Below are 18,844 nucleotides of genomic sequence, written 5' to 3' on the forward strand. Positions count from 1 at the left end.
GAATTTTACCTCCTTTTCTTCTCACTAATAGAGCTTTCATTTGGTGGTATTTCATTGCTGCTGACATTTTTACTTTTTTTGTTATTAATCGAAATTTAACGATTTTTTTGCAAAAAAATGACATTTTTCACTTTCAGTTGTAAAATTTTGCAAAAAAAACGAGATCCATATAGAAATTTTGCTCTAAATTTATAGTTCTACATGTCTTTGATAAAAAAAAAATGTTTGGGTAAAAAAAAAATGGTTTGGGTAAAAGTTATAGCGTTTACAAACTATGGTACAAAAATGTGAATTTCCGCTTTTTGAAGCAGCTCTGACTTTCTGAGCACCTGTCATGTTTCCTGAGGTTCTACAATGGCCAGACAGTACAAACACCCCACAAATGACCCCATTTCGGAAAGTACACACCCTAAGGTATTCGCTGATGGGCATAGTGAGTTCATAGAACTTTTTATTTTTTGTCACAAGTTAGCGGAAAATGATGATTTTTTTTTTTTTTTTTTCTTACAAAGTCTCATATTCCACTAACTTGTGACAAAAAATAAAAACTTCTATGAACTCACTATGCCCATCACGAAATACCTTTGGGTCTCTTCTTTCCAAAATGGGGTCACTTGTGGGGTAGTTATACTGCCCTGGCATTCTAGGGGCCCAAATGTGTGGTAAGGAGTTTGAAATCAAATTCTGAAAAAAATGACCTGTCAAATCCGAAAGGTGCTCTTTGGAATATGGGCCCCTTTGCCCACCTAGGCTGCAAAAAAGTGTCACACATCTGGTATCTCCGTACTCAGGAGAAGGTGGGGAATGTGTTTTGGGGTGTCATTTTACATATACCCTTGCTGGGTGAGAGAAATATCTTGGCAAAAGACAACTTTTCCCATTTTTTTTATACAAAGTTGGCATTTGACCAAGATATTTATCTCACCCAGCATGGGTATATATAAAATGACACCCCAAAACACATTCCCCACCTTCTCCTGAGTACGGAGATACCACATGTGTGACACTTTTTTGCAGCCTAGGTGGGCAAAGGGGCCCATATTCCAAAGAGCACCTTTCGGATTTGACAGGTCATTTTTTTCAGAATTTGATTTCAAACTCCTTACCACACATTTGGGCCCCTAGAATGCCAGGGCAGTATAACTACCCCACAAGTGACCCCATTTTGGAAAGAAGAGACCCAAAGGTATTCCGTGAGGGGCATGGCGAGTTCCTAGAATTTTTTATTTTTTGTCACAAGTTAGTGGAAAATGATGATTTTTTTTTTTTTTTTTTTTTTCATACAAAGTCTCATATTCCACTAACTTGTGACAAAAAATAAAAACTTCCATGAACTCACTATGCCCATCAGCGAATACCTTGGGGTCTCTTCTTTCCAAAATGGGGTCACTTGTGGGGTAGTTATACTGCCCTGGCATTCTAGGGGCCCAAATGTGTGGTAAGGAGTTTGAAATCAAATTCAGTAAAAAATGACCTATGAAATCCAAAAGGTGCTCTTTGGAATGTGGGCCCCTTTGCCCACCTAGGCTGCAAAAAAGTGTCACACATCTGGTATCCCCGTACTCAGGAGAAGTTGAGGAATGTGTTTTGGGGTGTCTTTTTACATATACCCATGCTGGGTGAGATAAATATCTTGGTCAAATGCCAACTTTGTATAAAAAAATGGGAAAAGTTGTCTTTTGCCAAGATATTTCTCTCACCCAGCATGGGTATATGTAAAATGACACCCCAAAACACATTCCCCAACTTCTCCCGATTACGGAGATACCAGATGTGTGACACTTTTTTGCAGCCTAGGTGGGCAAAGGGGCCCATATTCCAAAGAGCACCTTTCGGATTTCACTCGTCATTTTTTACAGAATTTGATTTCAAACTCCTTACCACACATTTGGGCCCCTAGAATGCCAGGGCAGTATAACTACCCCACAAGTGACCCCATTTTGGAAAGAAGAGACCCCAAGGTATTCGCTGATGGGCATAGTGAGTTCATGAAAATTTTTATTTTTTGTCACAAGTTAGTGGAATATGAGACTTTGTATAAAAAAAAATAAATAAAAAAAAATCATCATTTTCCACTAACTTGTGACAAAAAATAAAAAATTCTAGGAACTTGCCATGCCCCTCACGGAATACCTTGGGGTGTCTTCTTTCCAAAATGGGGTCACTTGTGGGGTAGTTATACTGCCCTGGCATTTTCCAGGGGCCCTAATGTGTGGTAAGTAGGTAAATGACCTGTGAAATCCTAAAGGTACTCTTTGGAATATGGGCCCCTTTGCCCACCTAGGCTGCAAAAAAGTGTCACACATCTGGTATCGCCGTACTCAGGAGAAGGTGGGGAATGTGTTTTGGGGTGTCATTTTACATATACCCTTGCTGGGTGAGAGAAATATCTTGGCAAAAGACAACTTTTCCCATTTTTTTATACAAAGTTGGCATTTGACCAAGATATTTCTCTCACCCAGCATGGGTATATGTAAAATGACACCCCAAAACACATTCCCCACCTTCTCCTGAGTACGGCGATACCAGATGTGTGACACTTTTTTGCAGCCTAGATGCGCAAAGGTGCCCAAATTCCTTTTAGGAGGGCATTTTTAGACATTTGGATACCAGACTTCTTCTCACGCTTTGGGGCCCCTAGAATGCCAGGGCAGTATAAATACCCCACATGTGACCCCATTTTGGAAAGAAGACACCCCAAGGTATTCAATGAGGGGCATGGCGAGTTCATAGAAATTTTTTTTTTTTGGCACAAGTTAGCGGAAATTGATATTTTTAATTTTTTTCTCACAAAGTCTCCCGTTCCGCTAACTTGGGACAAAAATTTCAATCTTTCATGGACTCAATATGCCCCTCACGGAATACCTGGGGGTGTCTTCTTTCCGAAATGGGGTCACATGTGGGGTATTTATACTGCCCTGGCATTCTAGGGGCCCTAAAGCGTGAGAAGAAGTCTGGAATATAAATGTCTAAAAAATTTTACGCATTTGGTTTCCGTGAGGGGTATGGTGAGTTCATGTGAGATTTTATTTTTTGACACAAGTTAGTGGAATATGAGACTTTGTAAGAAAAAAATAAAAAAATTCCGCTAACTTGGGCCAAAAAAATGTCTGAATGGAGCCTTACAGAGGGGTGATCAATGACAGGGGGGGTGATCAATGACAGGGGTGTGATCAATGACAGGGGTGTGATCAATGACAGGGGGGTGATCAGGGAGTCTATATGGGGTGATAACCACAGTCATTGATCATCACGCCCGTGTAAGGCTTCATTCAGACGTCCGTATGCGTTTTGCGGATCCGATCCATCTATCAGTGGATCCGTAAAAATCATGCGGACGTCTGAATGGAGCTTTACAGGGGGGTAATCAATGACAGGGGGGTGATCAGGGAGTCTATATGGGTTGATCACCACAGTCATTGATCACGCCCCTGTAAGGCTTCATTCAGACGTCCGGATGTGTTTTGCGGATCCGATCCATCTATCAGTGCATCCGTAAAAATCATGCGGACATCTGAATGGAGCTTTACAGGGGGGTAATCAATGACAGGGGGGTAATCAATGACAGGGGGGTGATCAGGGAGTCTATATGGGTTGATCACCACAGTCATTGATCACGCCCCTGTAAGGCTTCATTCAGACGTCCGGATGCGTTTTGCGGATCCGATCCATCTATCAGTGCATCCGTAAAAATCATGCGGACATCTGAATGGAGCTTTACAGGGGGGTGATCAGGGAGTCTATATGGGGTGATCACCACAGTCATTGATCACGCCCCTGTAAGGCTTCATTCAGACGTCCGGATGCGTTTTGCGGATCGGATCCATCTATCAGTGCATCCGTAAAAATCATGCGGACATCTGAATGGAGCTTTACAGGGGGGTGATCAGGGAGTCTATATGGGGTGATCACCACAGTCATTGATCATGCCCCTGTAAGGCTTCATTCAGACGTCCCGGATGCGTTTTGCGGATCGGATCCATCTATCAGTGCATCCGTAAAAATCATGCGGACATCTGAATGGAGCTTTACAGGGGGGTGATCAGGGAGTCTATATGGGGTGATCACCACAGTCATTGATCATGCCCCTGTAAGGCTTCATTCAGACGTCCGGATGCGTTTTGCGGATCCGATCCATCTATCAGTGGATCCGTAAAAATCATGCGGACGACTGAATGGAGCTTTACAGGGGGGTAATCAATGACAGGGGGGTAATCAATGACAGGGGGGTGATCAGGGAGTCTATATGGGGTGATCACCACAGTCATTCATCACGCCCCTGTAAGGCTTCATTCAGACGTCCGGATGCGTTTTGCGGATCCGATCCATCTATCAGTGGATCCGTAAAAATCATGCGGACATCTGAATGGAGCTTTACAGGGGGGTGATCAATGACAGGGGGGTAATCAATGACAGGGGGGTGATCAGGGAGTCTATATGGGGTGATCAGGGGTGATCAGGGGCTAATAAGGGGTTAATAAGTGACGGGGGGGGGGGGGTGTAGTGTAGTGTAGTGGTGCTTGGTGGTACTTTACTGAGCTACCTGTGTCCTCTGGTGGTCGATCCAAACAAAGGGGACCACCAGAGGACCAGGTAGCAGGTATATTAGACGCTGTTATCAAAACAGCGTCTAATATACCTGTTAGGGGTTAAAAAAAACACATCTCCAGCCTGCCAGCGAACGATCGCCGCTGGCAGGCTGGAGATCAACTCTCTTACCTTCCGTTCCTGTGAGCGCGCGCGCCTGTGTGCGCGCGTTCACAGGAAATCTCGGCCATCGCGAGATGACGCGTATATGCGTGACTGTGCGCAGCGCTGCCACCTCCGGAACGCGATCCTGCGTTAGGCGGTCCGGAGGTGGTTAATTTGAATTCCAAGAATGCCTCCTGATCATCAGATAACCTCCCACAGCCCGGCAAATGGTTCCGCCCCCTCCCCACGTCATATTCTACCTTATAGAAATGCCCCGTCCTTCTTCCTGTCTGCGGCCAGAAAACTCGCGCAGGCGCAGTACCGCCTGCGGCCTGCGCCTGTGCGATCATCAACCTCCTGAGGGCAACAGCCTCAAAAGTCTCACTGGGCATGCGCCGAGCGCAGTGATGTGACCTGAGCGCTGCTGCCCTCAGGACGTTGATGATCGTGCAGGCCGCAGACGGTACTGCGCCTGCGCGAGTTTTCGGGCCGCAGACAGGAAGAAGGACGGGCATTTCTATAAGGTAGACTATGACGTGGGGAGGGGGCGGAACCATTTGCCGGGCTGTGGGAGGTTATCTGATGATCGGGAGGCATTCTTGGAATTCAAATTAAGGCGGGCTGGGCACTGCAGGGGGACGTCACTGGGCTCCGGAGAGGGAAAAAAAACACCCCTCTGGGCTCCTTGGACCCTAATTAGCATATCAGAAAAAGCGCTTTTATATCAAAACTACAAAACGAAATCAAGTAAAAAGAAGACTGCTGGAAATAAGGTACTTTAGTCCACATAGCGATGGTGCCAGCTTAAAAATGGTTAAAGCAGGTGACAGATTCCCTTTAATGATTTGACAGTGATCATTTATGTAGATATATTTGATTAACCCATTCCGACCATTTAGGAGAAAATTCATCCCCACTTACCTCATTGTTGTCATTCGGTCTCCCCTGGTTACGGCCACCGCTCTTCTCCGGAATCCCGGTGGCCGCGCTTGCGCAGAAGACTCCCGTCCGGGCCGCTTGCTGTCCTGAACACGCACACCGCCGCGCATGAGCGATGGTGACTTCTATTTGGCCAGAATAGTACAGAGCCGCGAACGTGCACGCCGGCTCTGTACTATACTGGCCAGGAATAAGTCAGAATCCAGGAAGTGAACGGCGCGCTGGCAGCAGGTAAGTATGAAAATGCAAAGTGGGATAACCCCTTTAACATTTATTACAAAGTACAAGCTCATTAATTGAAAGGTGTTAGGTCTTTTCTACCAAACGCTTATATCGAAAAGGTCATGAAACATTTTATTGAGGAAGAGGCAATAATGACTTAACGTTACCTTTGGAGAACTCATTAATGTTGCATTTGGAGCTCAGGAGCCTAAGCACTGAACAAAATCCTGCAAAAATCCAATCCTCAACAGTATAAAGAATCTCATATACCCTTAATATCTATATACCCTTAAAGTCAAGCACAAACGTGTGGGTGATAACGCTGAAATGTCATGTTTTATGGGGCTTTGAGGGCATTCAAGAGGATTCTCGAAGTGACTCCTTTTCAGAACGGAAAGTGATATAAGGAGGTATTAATCCATTAAAGTGCACAGGTACTTTTGTCTCTGTATTCCCCCGGAGCTGTATGGCCAGTCTATTTTGTAGCTTTTAGGGGGTCATTTATCATTCTGAAATACGCCAAAATTTGGTGTATTTCAGGTGCAGACTGTGGAGCAACAGCTGGTTGCGCTGCAATTTGCGACTTTGCCCGCTGCCGCCAGGTCTAAATAAGTAGGCGGGGAAGGGCTGGCAGGTCCGTCTCATTTACAATTTTCTATGCCTATTTCAGCCGTATAAAAAGGTTCAAATGTAAGACAGCTCTGAAGCGGTCTTACATTTAGAACTTGCGCTGGATGCGCCGAAATTATGGAGAGGCATGCGCCTCTTCAAAACTTCGGTGGAACTACCGCCGGCTTAGGGCTTTATTAAGACCAGCGGTAGTTCCCCGTAGTTCCTTTTTATCATTTTAGACGTGTTGGACATTATGATTTGAAATTGTTTTCATGTTACTTTTAGGTCTGGTTTTGCATTGTATAGTTGCACCAAATTTATGAAGTGGTGCACACACATGTATTTGGTGCAACTGTATTGTGTTGTATGACTTAAAGAGGTTGTCCCACAAAAAATATTCTACAGTTTTCAAACCAGCACCTGGTTCTAAATACTTTTGTAATTGCATGTAGTTAATAATTTTGGATAGCCCCTGAGTTATTTAATAAAATATATCTGTATAGCGCCACCTACTGTTTGCTCTTTTTCTTATTTCTTTGTCCTGCTCACTGAGAAAGCTGCACATGCTCAGTTCCATCCTTCAACTGCCTCCTGAGTTGCAGCAGAAAAGACACTCCCCTTGAGCTGCCAGCTCGATATAAATCTAACAGAACAATGAATGGGGAGATCTGTGGATCCATGTGAGGTACAGGGCTGATTCTAGCTTTGTTAGAAAGAGATTTTCATTTTTTACATTAATCATGACATAACCACTTTAATCTTTAAAAAAACACACCAGGGGGGTGCCTGGTGTAGAATGCAATTTTTTTGTTACATTTTGAGTGTCTCAGATAGTAAATGTGCCATAATCGAGGTCTAATCTCACTTTTCTGCCTTAAATATAGACCACTTTGAAAACTACCATGTCTCGTGGGCGTGGCCTGAGCATGCAACCGTGAACAAGCATATTTCAGAGCTCCCGGACCCTGGGCCCTTTTATCTGCTCCTAAAAGCAATGATTTGGATGTAACTGGCCTGAACAGAATGGTCAGACGTTCGGGCCGCTGTGGGTCCACATATATGGCCTCAGAACCTCACATTGCGAGGTATTTCTCCTCCACGCCGACCCCGTGCCAGAACCTCCCAAAATGGCGCCGATGGAGGAAGATGCAGCGGAGCCGACCGCTCCTTTGAACCAGGCTGTCAGCTTATCGGCTCATACACAAGCGGTCTCCCCATCGCAGCTGTCATTATCCTCATACTGGCTTGCAGTGACTTCCGCAACCATAGGTCACACTTACTTACCAAGCAAGAAGTCGTACATCAGGGCAGCTTTATGGTCCAAGATGGCGCCTGAGGGAGCGCAAGAGATGACTGCTCCCTACGCTTCCACCTCCCGCATCTGCAGCTCTTTGTGACCACTCCTGGGTCCATGGATACAGACGAGACCTCTACACTTACCCGTGTGAGTGAGATGCATTGTGATGCCGCACCTAGGCCTCGTACCGGTATTTTGCCGGCTTTGTCTCATCTTCCCTGCTGATCTAAGACTCTGGCCCCACAGTCTGGTGGTATCCAAGCTCCGCTAACGGCCCAGCCATATACACCTCAGCTACAGGCCCAAGGCTGCTCACAGGCCGCAAATGGGGTTGACCGGCCCTCTCAGATTCTGCTGGTGGATCTCCCCTCTACTCCGGCTATTTTTCATCCCTCAGCCGTTTCTGATTCCTCAGGGGCTTCATCATCTGCCTCCTCTTCTCAAGGTAGACGTGCTAAACGTCCAAAGCTAAGGGATATATGGTCACTCCTTAGTACGCTCCCTACTAAAACGGATCTGGAGGCGATTATACAAAGGGTCGAGGCCAATCATGATCAGGCTATAGCAGAAGTCAAGGCTGACCTAACAGATATTTCTACTAAGTTGACTTCACAAGCTCAAGTTTCAATTTAGCTGGATGCCCGCCTTACTAATGTGGAAACAATCATTACCTCGCAGCAGGCCTTAAACAGACTTTTGCAGCTAGACAACCAGGAAAACAGGGGCCGACGTAATAATATCAAGCTACGTGGGATCCCTAAAGAGGTCCAAGCCACAGAATTACGGAAAGCGGTGTCCACTATCTTCAACTCTCTTCTCGTCAGACCTGAGGAGTCTGAAATAGAACTAGATAGAGTACACAGGGTCCTTGGCCCTAGGCGTTCAGAGAATTCGGCTCCACGCGACGTCTTATGTAGAGTTCACTTCTTCAGAGAAAAAGAGGAACTTTTACAAAGAGCTTGGAGACAGGGCCCTATCATTCGCTGGATCACAGATTCAAATACTACCTGATGTATCTAGGACAGGGGTCTCAAACTCAATTTACCTGGGGGCCTCAAGAGGCAGAGTCTGGGTGAGGCTGGGCCGCATAAGGGATTTCACAAAAAAAAAGTCCTCAAATGTCATTATTAACAGTTTTAATTATTTCTTCTGAACATGAAGTGTCCTGAACATGAATAGAACATTGAGTGAAGATCTTTCATAAGAGCATCCGCTCGTATGAAAGAGCCCTTAGGCCTCCTGCACACAGCCGTTGTGCATCCGTTGCGGTCCCCAGTGCACGGGCAAAGTCCGTGCAGCGGCCGGGACGGATCCGGACCCATTCAACTCGAATGGGTTTGTTAACCATCCGCCCCCCACAATTTTTTTTTAATAAGTTCTATTTTATTGTGGTGCGCAGGCACGGCCAGAAACACCACGGAAGCACTCCATAGTGCTTCCATGGGGTTCCGATCCATGCGTTCGTTCTGCATCTCTGTGATTGTGGACCCATTAAAGTGAATGGGTCCACATCTGTGATGCAGAGTGCACATGGGCCGGTGCCCATGTATTGCGTTGCGGACCTGCCGTATGCGGGTCGCAATACAGCCATGGGCACACAATGGCCGTGTGCATGAGGCCTAAAACATAAACTCCTATAATAAAATAATAATCAATAATACACTTTATTGGCAAAAATTCATAAGAAGAAAATTTCCTCCTATGAATTTTTGCCAATAAACTCTATAATTGATTTCATGCGTTCTGGTATTTTCTTATAGGAGTTTATATTGTGTTTTACAGGCATGTGTGCTGCTGAGCAAAGCAACACATGGTAATTGCCCTCTATTCAATTATTGGCTCCTCTGACCCTTTATTTTGGTGTACTGTAGAGATAGCCCCACGCTGCAGGCCCCCATGTAACACATGTAACTGGTCTTGGTCTGTTATTTGATTCTGTTCACCTGAATTCTAAATGTAAAACTCCAGCAGCAGCTTCTGCCTTCTTCAGCCAAATTTCCTCTGGGCTCGGCTATGCGTCCTGAATCCTGATCGTGAATCTTCTGGCTGCCCCTGCTGATCAGCAGCTCCGTGGCTCCTCCCCTGTGTCCTGCGCTGCTGCTGGCTGAGGCAGGCTTACATACGTTACACAGCTGTCACTCTGTGGAAAGTGTACTAGCGGCGCATAGACTCTCTGCCTGGAGTCGGACTCAGAGATCATGTGAGAGAGGGGCTGGGCGCTGCGCAGCATGAACAGAAGTATGCAAAAATGTGTGACGGCACTCACAGTCAGATAATTATTATTTTTTTCATTCATTCATTTTTGTGCGGGCCACAAAATATTGTACTGAGGGCCGCAAATGGCCCGCGGGCCGCGAGTTTGAGACCCCTGATCTAGGAGAACCTTGCTTATGAGGCGCTCTCTCAAACCTCTCCTGCAAATTATCACCAATGCTGGGGCCACTTATCGTTGGGGCCACCCGTTCCACCTGATAGTCCGTAAAAATTGATCTACATTTGCCCTACACTCCCCAGACCAGGCGGGAGAGCTTAGTCAGTTTCTGGACAGCCCACTCATCTCACTACCGGACTGGCTTGACGTTCCAGTTTTTTCATCTCCTGCAACTGGGCCCCCACCACGACTGAGAAGCAGACCCCAACGAGACCGTCCCCAAGTTCCACAACGTCCAGGATAGGGGACTTTCTTCTTCAAAAATAGTTCCAGGTCCTATCGGTTGAGAAGAACCCTTGTTATGTGACCTACAATACTTGGTATTGTACTAGATAGGAAGTGGATACAGAGAACGGAGTGTGGCACTGACATGTTCAACTGTTTTTTTTTGTTTTTTTTTCCCCGTTGGTAGTTGTTTAATTTTAGTCTTCCGCTGTCCTCTGTATCTCCTTTCTTAATTCTCTTATCGTTGCCTAAATATGTCTGGGCCGGGGAAAGGGATGCTTTCTAGATAGCTCTCCTTCACCCCTACTAGGACAGTGAGTCTTGGCTCGCTCGAATCAGGCTTACCAAGAATCGCATAGTGGGTAACATTTTCCACAGTTTAGTTTAATTTTGTTTTATCTGATCTGGATTAGCCGGTTTAGATATTTGACCTTATAGGCATATTTGTCTTTTGTTGATTAAAATTTTGTGTACTGTCCACCTATCCTTTTGTCTCTTATCCTCCCCCCCTATTGTCTTTTCTTTTATATCTTGCTCTTTTACAGGCCCTGACTATGTCTGATATTACCTTCGCGTCAATCAATGCCAACGGGTTGAATACTCCTGAGAAACATTCCTCCATTCTCCGGCTCCTGTGGTGTAAAAAGGTACAAATTGCCTTCATTCAGGAAACTCATTTTCGCAGGGATGCTATACCAAAGTTTAGTTCCCCCAGATATCCAGATGCTCATCATAGCTGTATCAAAATCAAGAGGTGTGAGTATCCTTATTGCTAGATCCACCCCCTGGGAATTTCTGGACACTAGTTCAGATGACACTGGCAGGTTTCTGTTTGTCAAGGGTCGTATAGGAGGCCAGGTGTACACCTTGGCTAACATATACCTGCCCAATACTAAACAATTGAGGGCCCTAACTGGAATTCTATCTAAACTAGATGGTTTTGCAGAGGGCACACTTTTGGTCAGAGGAGATCTAAATGTCGCTTTGGACCCACTTGTAGATGTTTCCAAGGGAACCTCTCATCTTGCCTACTCCTATATCCGTCACATTAAAGGTCTTCTTCATACTTATCAGCTAGTAGATGTTTGGCGAGCAGTTAACCCTGAAGCTAGAGATTTCACTTACTACTCTACACCCAGAGATGTCTACTCCAGATTGGACTATTTTTTGCTAAGACATTCGGCCGTTCCGCTCATCGCCTCTTCCTCAATTGATCCTATAACATTTTCAGATCACGCCATGCTACAAGTCTCCTTGAAATCCCCTCTTCCGTCTCCCAGATCTTGGCAATGGAGCCTCAATGAGTCGCTGTTGCAGGATTTGGAAGTTTCTCAAGAAATTAGCTTAGCTTAACAATGCCTCACCCCTTACGGTGTGGGCAGCATACAAATGTGTGATACGGGGAGAGTTCATCAGAAATGGCGCAAGAAAGAGAGGGCATTGGAAATTTCTCAGATCCTAAAAAAGGAAATTGCTGAGCAATCTGTTCGTTCAGCTCTTTTACTGGCCAGGGGTAAACTTAAAGACAAACTAGATATTCGTACGAAACTTATCCTCTCAAGGAGTAGAAGACATTTTTTCGAATATGGCAATAAATGTGGTAGAATATTGGCCAGATCATTACGTGAACAAAGAGCGAGGAATTATGTCCCGCAAATTGCTCCTTCACGAGGCCATGTTCTGAACAACCCTGATTCCATTAGAGGCTTTCGCCCACTTTTATCAGAACCTATACAATCTCCCACAGTCTAACCAAACTAGTTTATCCCTAGATCTAGCCATGCGTACATACCTGACCAGATCAGGTTTACCCAAACTTCCGAGAGAGGCCCTTGTGGGTCTGAGTGGCCCGATCACTACTGAAGAAATTGGAGAGGCACTAAAATCAATGGAGCCTAGTAAATCACCGGGCCCAGATGGCCTCCCAGCTTCATATTATAAGAGATATCTCCCCCTTCTCCAGATCCCTCTCACCAATGCCTTGAATAAAATAGGTTCGGGAAACCCCATCCCTAAGGATATGTCGCATGCACATATTACGGTAATCCATAAAGAGAGTAAGGACCCGACTGCCTGCGCTAGTTACCGCCCCATCTCGTTACTCAATGTTGACATTAAGTTATTTGCAAAGGCATTGGCCACACGTTTAGCACCTTTCTTGCCAGATCTTATACATACCGATCAGGTGGGTTTTATTCCTTCAAGGGAGGCGAGAGACAATACCATGAAAGTGTTGAACTTGATTCATCACGCTAAGATACAACGCTCTTCTCTCTGTCTTTTATCCACCGACGCCAAAAAGGCATTTGACAGAGTGGGATGGCCTTGGTTACTTGCAGTGCTAAACCATGTGGGCATTGAGGGTCCGCTGTTATCATGGATCCGCTCTCTTTATTCCTCACCCTCGGTGTCCACAAAGGTTAATGGTGTGCTCTCGCCCCCCTTTGATATCAGGAATGGTACCCACCAAGGGTGCCCTTTATTTTCATTCTTACCCTAGAACTCCTACTGAGGACAATTAGGAAAAACCCTGACATCTCGGGTTTGGTAGTGGGCGATCAGGAATTCAAGATAGCGGCCTACGCGGATGATCTGATGTTTGATTACCAAACCTCGGATCACCTTCCCCAACCTAATAGCTGAATTTAAGATGTTTCATAACCTATCCAATTTGAAAATTAACCTACAAAAATCTGAGGCTCTTAATATATCCATACCAAACTCCCTTGAATCTGACCTAGCGAATTCCTTCCCCGTTCAAGTGGATGACGGGTGCCATTAGATACTTGGGTACAGTGATCCCCAAGGATCTGAAGGAGCTGTTTTCCAGAAATTGCACCCCTCTCTTGAGTCGGATTAGGGAAGACCTTAAGAGATGGTCCAAAGGCCTATATACATGGTTTGGTCGGTGTGCCATCTTTAAAATGAATGTTCTCCCGCATCTGTTATATCTATTCCAGACTCTTCCCATACACGTACCAGCTAGTTTCTTTAATACTGCACACCGTGACCTTTTTAAATTCATTTGGGCAGGAAGGAACCCGAGACTAACCAGATCCCTGCTACATGTTCCGAGGGATAGGGGAGGGTTGGGGATACCTGACTTACAGAAATATCATGCTGCTTCCATGTTTCAGCGGGTGGTAGAATGGTGCCGACATGCTCCATTCAAACAATGGATCTCCATTGAACAACTCTCATCCCAGACCCCACTGGCTCTACTACCATGGACTGATAGGAAAACTCCTTCTACAATTTCCACTCACCCTATCATTGGGCCAACTTTACTTCAATTCCACAAATACCAACACATTCTCATGATCTCTCCAACACCATCCCCAATGTTCCCTGTCCTGGGACACCCTGACTTCCCGGCGAGTGGTTCGGGAGGCCCATTTGTACAATGGTGATTGAGTGGTAGATGTCGCGCGCCTTTCTTTAGAACCTCTGGACGTTGGTTCACATACGCTGAACTTTCAGGGCTGTCTGACCCCTGTACTCTCGGACCGTGGAGAGCTATTCAATTACATCACTTCCTTTCCTCTATTCCCTCTTCCCAGGGCTTTGATAGAGCTCTTACGCCTTTTGAAAAAACGTGCATAAGCTCAGGAGTATACCGCCATTCTCTCTCAGAACTCTACAAAGAGCTGGTAACGCCCGAAGCAGATTTTCGCCCTCCCTACACTGACAAGTGGATTCAGGATTTGCAAGTTGATATCTCCTCCGACCAATAGTCCAAACTATTCCAATTGGCCCACAAATCCTCCATTGCCAGCAAGTATCAGGAGGCCAGTTATAAAATACTATCAAGATGGTATTATGTCCCGACCCGTCTCCAGAGAATGTTTCCGACAACGTCCCCTTTGTGCTGGCGTTGCGAAACATCTCAAGGCTCGTTGCTTCATATTTTCTGGCAATGTGACAAAATCAAGCATTTCTGGGAATCAATCCATAAGACCTTGGCATCTATTTTCTCTTTTTCCATACCAAACACGCTAGGGTTTTTCTTATTATTTCTCTCAGATTTACCCCAGAGCTTACTCCGTCTGTCCCGCCTGCGCCATTTGGTCATTGCAGCTAGATCCTGCATCCCGGTGAAATGGAAGTCTCCTACTCCACCATCCACCGAGCTTTGGATACAGAAAGTGGAAGAGATCTGGAGAATGGAGGAACTAACGGCGTCCGTAAGGAACAATCAAAGCTTTTGTTACTGCTTGGACCCCTTGGTTTGTCTTCCAGGATTCAATGGAATACCAATCCTTACTGGCTTGAAGTAGCACCCCCCCTCCCCATCAGTATACATTAAAATGTACAACAAAATCATGATTTGAACCCTGCCTAAAGTTGGTTCTACAAGCTATTGCCACAAAGGACGTGCTTAGTTTTTCACACATGGCTTTTCTATTTTGGCTTCATTCTTTGTGGAGTAATTAATGACACCGATATCTGTTGTGTGCGGTACATTTAAGGTTACAGTGACCTAATTAAGTCTTGCTAGAAAACAGATATTTTATTATGTCCTGAATTAAAAGAGGCTTGTATTTCATTTTTATCATGACTGCACACCTACAGCTAACTAAAGAGTGGTTGTGATTTGTTTGTTATGCTAGATATGTTGTAACACATAAGGGACCATGTAGTTCCCTGTGAAAAGTGAAGGATGTGGTCAAAATCCCAAAATGTGAAAAATTAGCTATTTCAAGTACAAATACATTTCATATCAACACACAATAAAAATGCTAAAATCTGTGCGGGTGAAGAGACTTTATTAAGTAGAAAGTACACACTAACAATGACACTCTACGAATAAGAAAGAAAATCAGCAGCGATGCAGACACATGCATTGGAGTAAGTATAATAAATAAAAGGTACGCGATACATCACCAATACTAATAGATGCCAGGAGGTGGGCACCTGACTGTATTGTAAAAAATCGCCACAACTCCTGAATAATTGAGATCAACCTCCAGAAACAGGGAGTATATGGATTTCAATGGTCAAGTATGCAACTTTACAGATGTGTGGAGGCAATATCATTTATGGAATGAGGCACACAAAGCCAAGGTTATTACTCAAAAGAGGGTACTTCTCACCCACTCAGAGACGGCTCGGACTCCCCACACTGACAAAGTCTTTTACCGGTTAGAATGCATTCCCCCTAAGACTTAAGTGGAAGCACAAAAAGGGATTTCAAAGCAGCTAATACATTACAGTGTCATTGTCAATTCATGTCTTGTCTTTAGCCTTTATTTGGAGGCAGTACAGATAGGTTACCGTTGTCCACCTGCTAATAGATTTTCAGTGCTTTTGGCACATTGTGTGTTGGCGATTAAAAGCTTAAAGGGAACCAGTCATATTGAAAATGCAAGCATTGTTATAGAACAGGAGGAGCTGAGCAGACTGATATATCGTTTAGTGCAGTGTTTCCCAACCAGTGTGCCTCCAGCTGTTGCAAAACTACAACTCCCAGTATGCCCGCACAGCCAAAGGCTGTCCGGGCATGCTGGGAGTTGTAGTTTTGCAACAGCTGGAGGGCCACTGGTTGGGAAACACTGGTTTAGTGGGTAGGAATGTATTCACTTAAACCTCTACTTCTGGGTTTTGGAGACCAGAGGAAAACCCTATCCCTGACTGACAGCTATCTCTGTATGTACACTTTCACAGGAAAAACGGTCAGTCACTGAGTAGGACCGCCCACTGGACTCCTAAGCCAAGAAGAGCAGAGCTTTTAATGAATGCAAGCTACACTGGATCGTATCCTACAAACCTATATACTAATCTGCTCAGCTCCTCCTGCTCTAGAACGTGCTGCCTGCAGATTGGACTGCATCTGCAATGTGAAAAGTTCCCTTGGAACAAAGACAACTTACATTTTGATGGTGTGGAGGAGAACAGCTCTGTTCACACTGGGATCATGGATTCAGTTATCACAAGACCCATGACTGATGTGACAGATCAACTAGGTAATAATTCTATTGACTTTGAAGGAGCAAAGGAAACCAAGCAGAACAGACCTTTCCCCAGAGTAAAGTATTTTGTACAATACAGGCTTCATGAACTGCACCTTGTACAGACACTGCTGCTTACATTCCACCTAGCACACACACCAGGTGAGGGGTATTTGGTAGAAGTATAGTCCTTTTTATGCACAAAAGGCACACTGAAACATTAGTGCACTATAGACATGGCGACTGACTGGTGTCAGCGGGAATACAGTTTGTATAATGCATATGGCTGGATTGTGCGGTGAGCCAGAATTCATCAGTATGCATACCTACTGTGTACCAAGGCAGCCAGTGTATAAAAGGGGAAAAAAAATAGTTTCTTCCACTTTCAGTATGTCATCACCTACATGACTACTAGGAAACAAACAGCTGACTTCATTGTATAGGCAGTATGCATAACTCCATCAGGGTGCACGTTTAGAACCGTGCTAACATCTACCTACGAGGTGGACAATTCTGTCTACATGTACATTAAAGACTGCTTGTGCTAAAGACAAAGCTACATTCCAAAGGTGTGGCGACTGTATGGAAAACCTGCAGCGGGCGCAGGAACAGTCCATGGCGGGCATGCTTAGTGTTCACCCTTATGGAACCTGCTCATCCACAAGGCGATTGCTGCATCTTGCACATAATTTCTAAGAAACTCACACACACACACATATATATATATATATATATATATACATATATATATATCTCCATACACACACATACTGTACATATCGGCTTTTGGAAAATGTATAAGCACCATGATTCATCTGTGTGCTTGCGGCAGGTAGAACAAGCATTGTTTGAATACATTATCTACGTTTCTTCCCTCCCCCAGCAAATAGGTTAAAAACATCCTAAGTTAATATGCGTGCAACCCAGACCCATCGGCTATAAATGCACACAAGGGTTTCATACCTCATACTAATATTACAGATGTCTGAGCAGTGAGCACTGCCTCATCATACTAAATTCCCCAAGAACAGCTAAGACCTACCATAATCTGTTCATCTGACTGGGCACAATGCAAGCAGGCATACACGTAGAAAAGGAAAATCACCAATGTGTCTATACTACTAGGATACAATAGCTTAGTGAACATCATGATAATCCTACCATTAAAGAAAAAGAAAAAAGAAGAAAAAAAGGACTGGAACGCAATGACACATTGTATTGTGCCACTGCATTGAGCCGTGCAAAATTCTGCAACTGAGGTAATCCATTAAATGGGCAGAAATAATTATAAATACAGTACAGGGATTAGACGTAGAGATGATCGAATTTCATATTTTGAAATTCGTTCACACTTTGTTTTGGTGCAGGAGTCCTCTCCTGCATAACGGAAACGGGACGAATCCGTTATGCAGGCCATAGACTTCTATTATGACGGAAAGAATAACAGGATGCCTCTAAAGGCATTCGTCAGAATTGCATTATGGTCTGTGGCAACGGAATTTTTACCACCAAACGAATTTCATAACAAGAAATTCGCTCATCTCTAACAAGCACACTGAGAACGGCTGTGCAAAGGATGGATATTACACTTGAAGGAAAATGCAAACCCTTCCCTGCTGAGGTACTATGGTGACATGTCGGCATTTTACACTGCACAAAACTTAAGGAGCATCAGGACATTGCTTACACTGATGACTAGAGACGAGTGAATTTCATATTTTGAAATTCGTTCACACTTCGTTTCGTGGTAAAAGCAGAATTGCGTTAAGGATGCCTTTACCACGGACCATAACGCAATTCTTCCATCATAATAGAAGTCTATGGGCTGCATAACGGATCCGTCCCATTTCCGTTATGACCCTGCATAACGGAAACGGGACGGATCTGATATGCATTCCGTCACAGAATTGCGTTATGGTCCGTGGTAACGGAATCCATAACGCAATTCTGCTTCTACCACCAAACGAAGCGTAAACGAATTTCAAAATATGAAATTCACTCATCTCTACTGATGACAGGTCTTACTGTACATTATTCTATTTTTTTTTTTTTTTACAATGAAAGGACAACTAAATCTAGCCAAGAAAATACACAGAGACAGCAGACGGGAAATGGCTATGCTATTGCTTTGCTAGCACAAGATGATGCGGCCCCTGAGATGTCAGTAGAATGAGCGAGCGAGACATTAAGCTGGCTGGTGGTTAATGACACCATTGGATTCCAGTCGCTTGCTGCTGTTTGTGCAGCTTGTTGCGGTACAGACAAAGTGGTTGACCACCGGGCAGAGGCAGCTCTGCAGCATGTCAGCAGGTAGCTCCCGCTTAAGACGCTCCATTTGTTCAACTTTGAATATGTTTGGTTGTTCTGGGTTCCAGTCGCAGATCCTGTAAGTAAAAAACAAAAACACACATTCAGATCACGTATCATGGTTTACCCTGCAGCTGGAAGAGTAAATTATGCAGTAATCATCCATTAATA

General features: G+C 44.7%; 1 protein-coding gene across 3 annotated transcripts in view; it reads right to left on the bottom strand.

The window, feature by feature from the left end:
- Positions 1–18,302: 18,302 nt before the first annotated feature.
- Positions 18,303–18,844, bottom strand: part of GPCPD1 (glycerophosphocholine phosphodiesterase 1) — a 77,982-nt gene continuing 77,440 nt past the window's right edge. For all 3 annotated transcript variants that reach the window (XM_040429766.1, XM_040429767.1, XM_040429768.1), the window contains one exon: positions 18,303–18,750. In XM_040429766.1, coding sequence (XP_040285700.1) covers positions 18,552–18,750 — 199 coding nt within the window. In that variant the 3' untranslated portion in view covers positions 18,303–18,551. The remainder of the gene's footprint in view (positions 18,751–18,844) is intronic.

This window comes from Bufo bufo, chromosome 4, assembly GCF_905171765.1.
Source record: "Bufo bufo chromosome 4, aBufBuf1.1, whole genome shotgun sequence".
Lineage (NCBI taxonomy): Eukaryota > Metazoa > Chordata > Amphibia > Anura > Bufonidae > Bufo > Bufo bufo.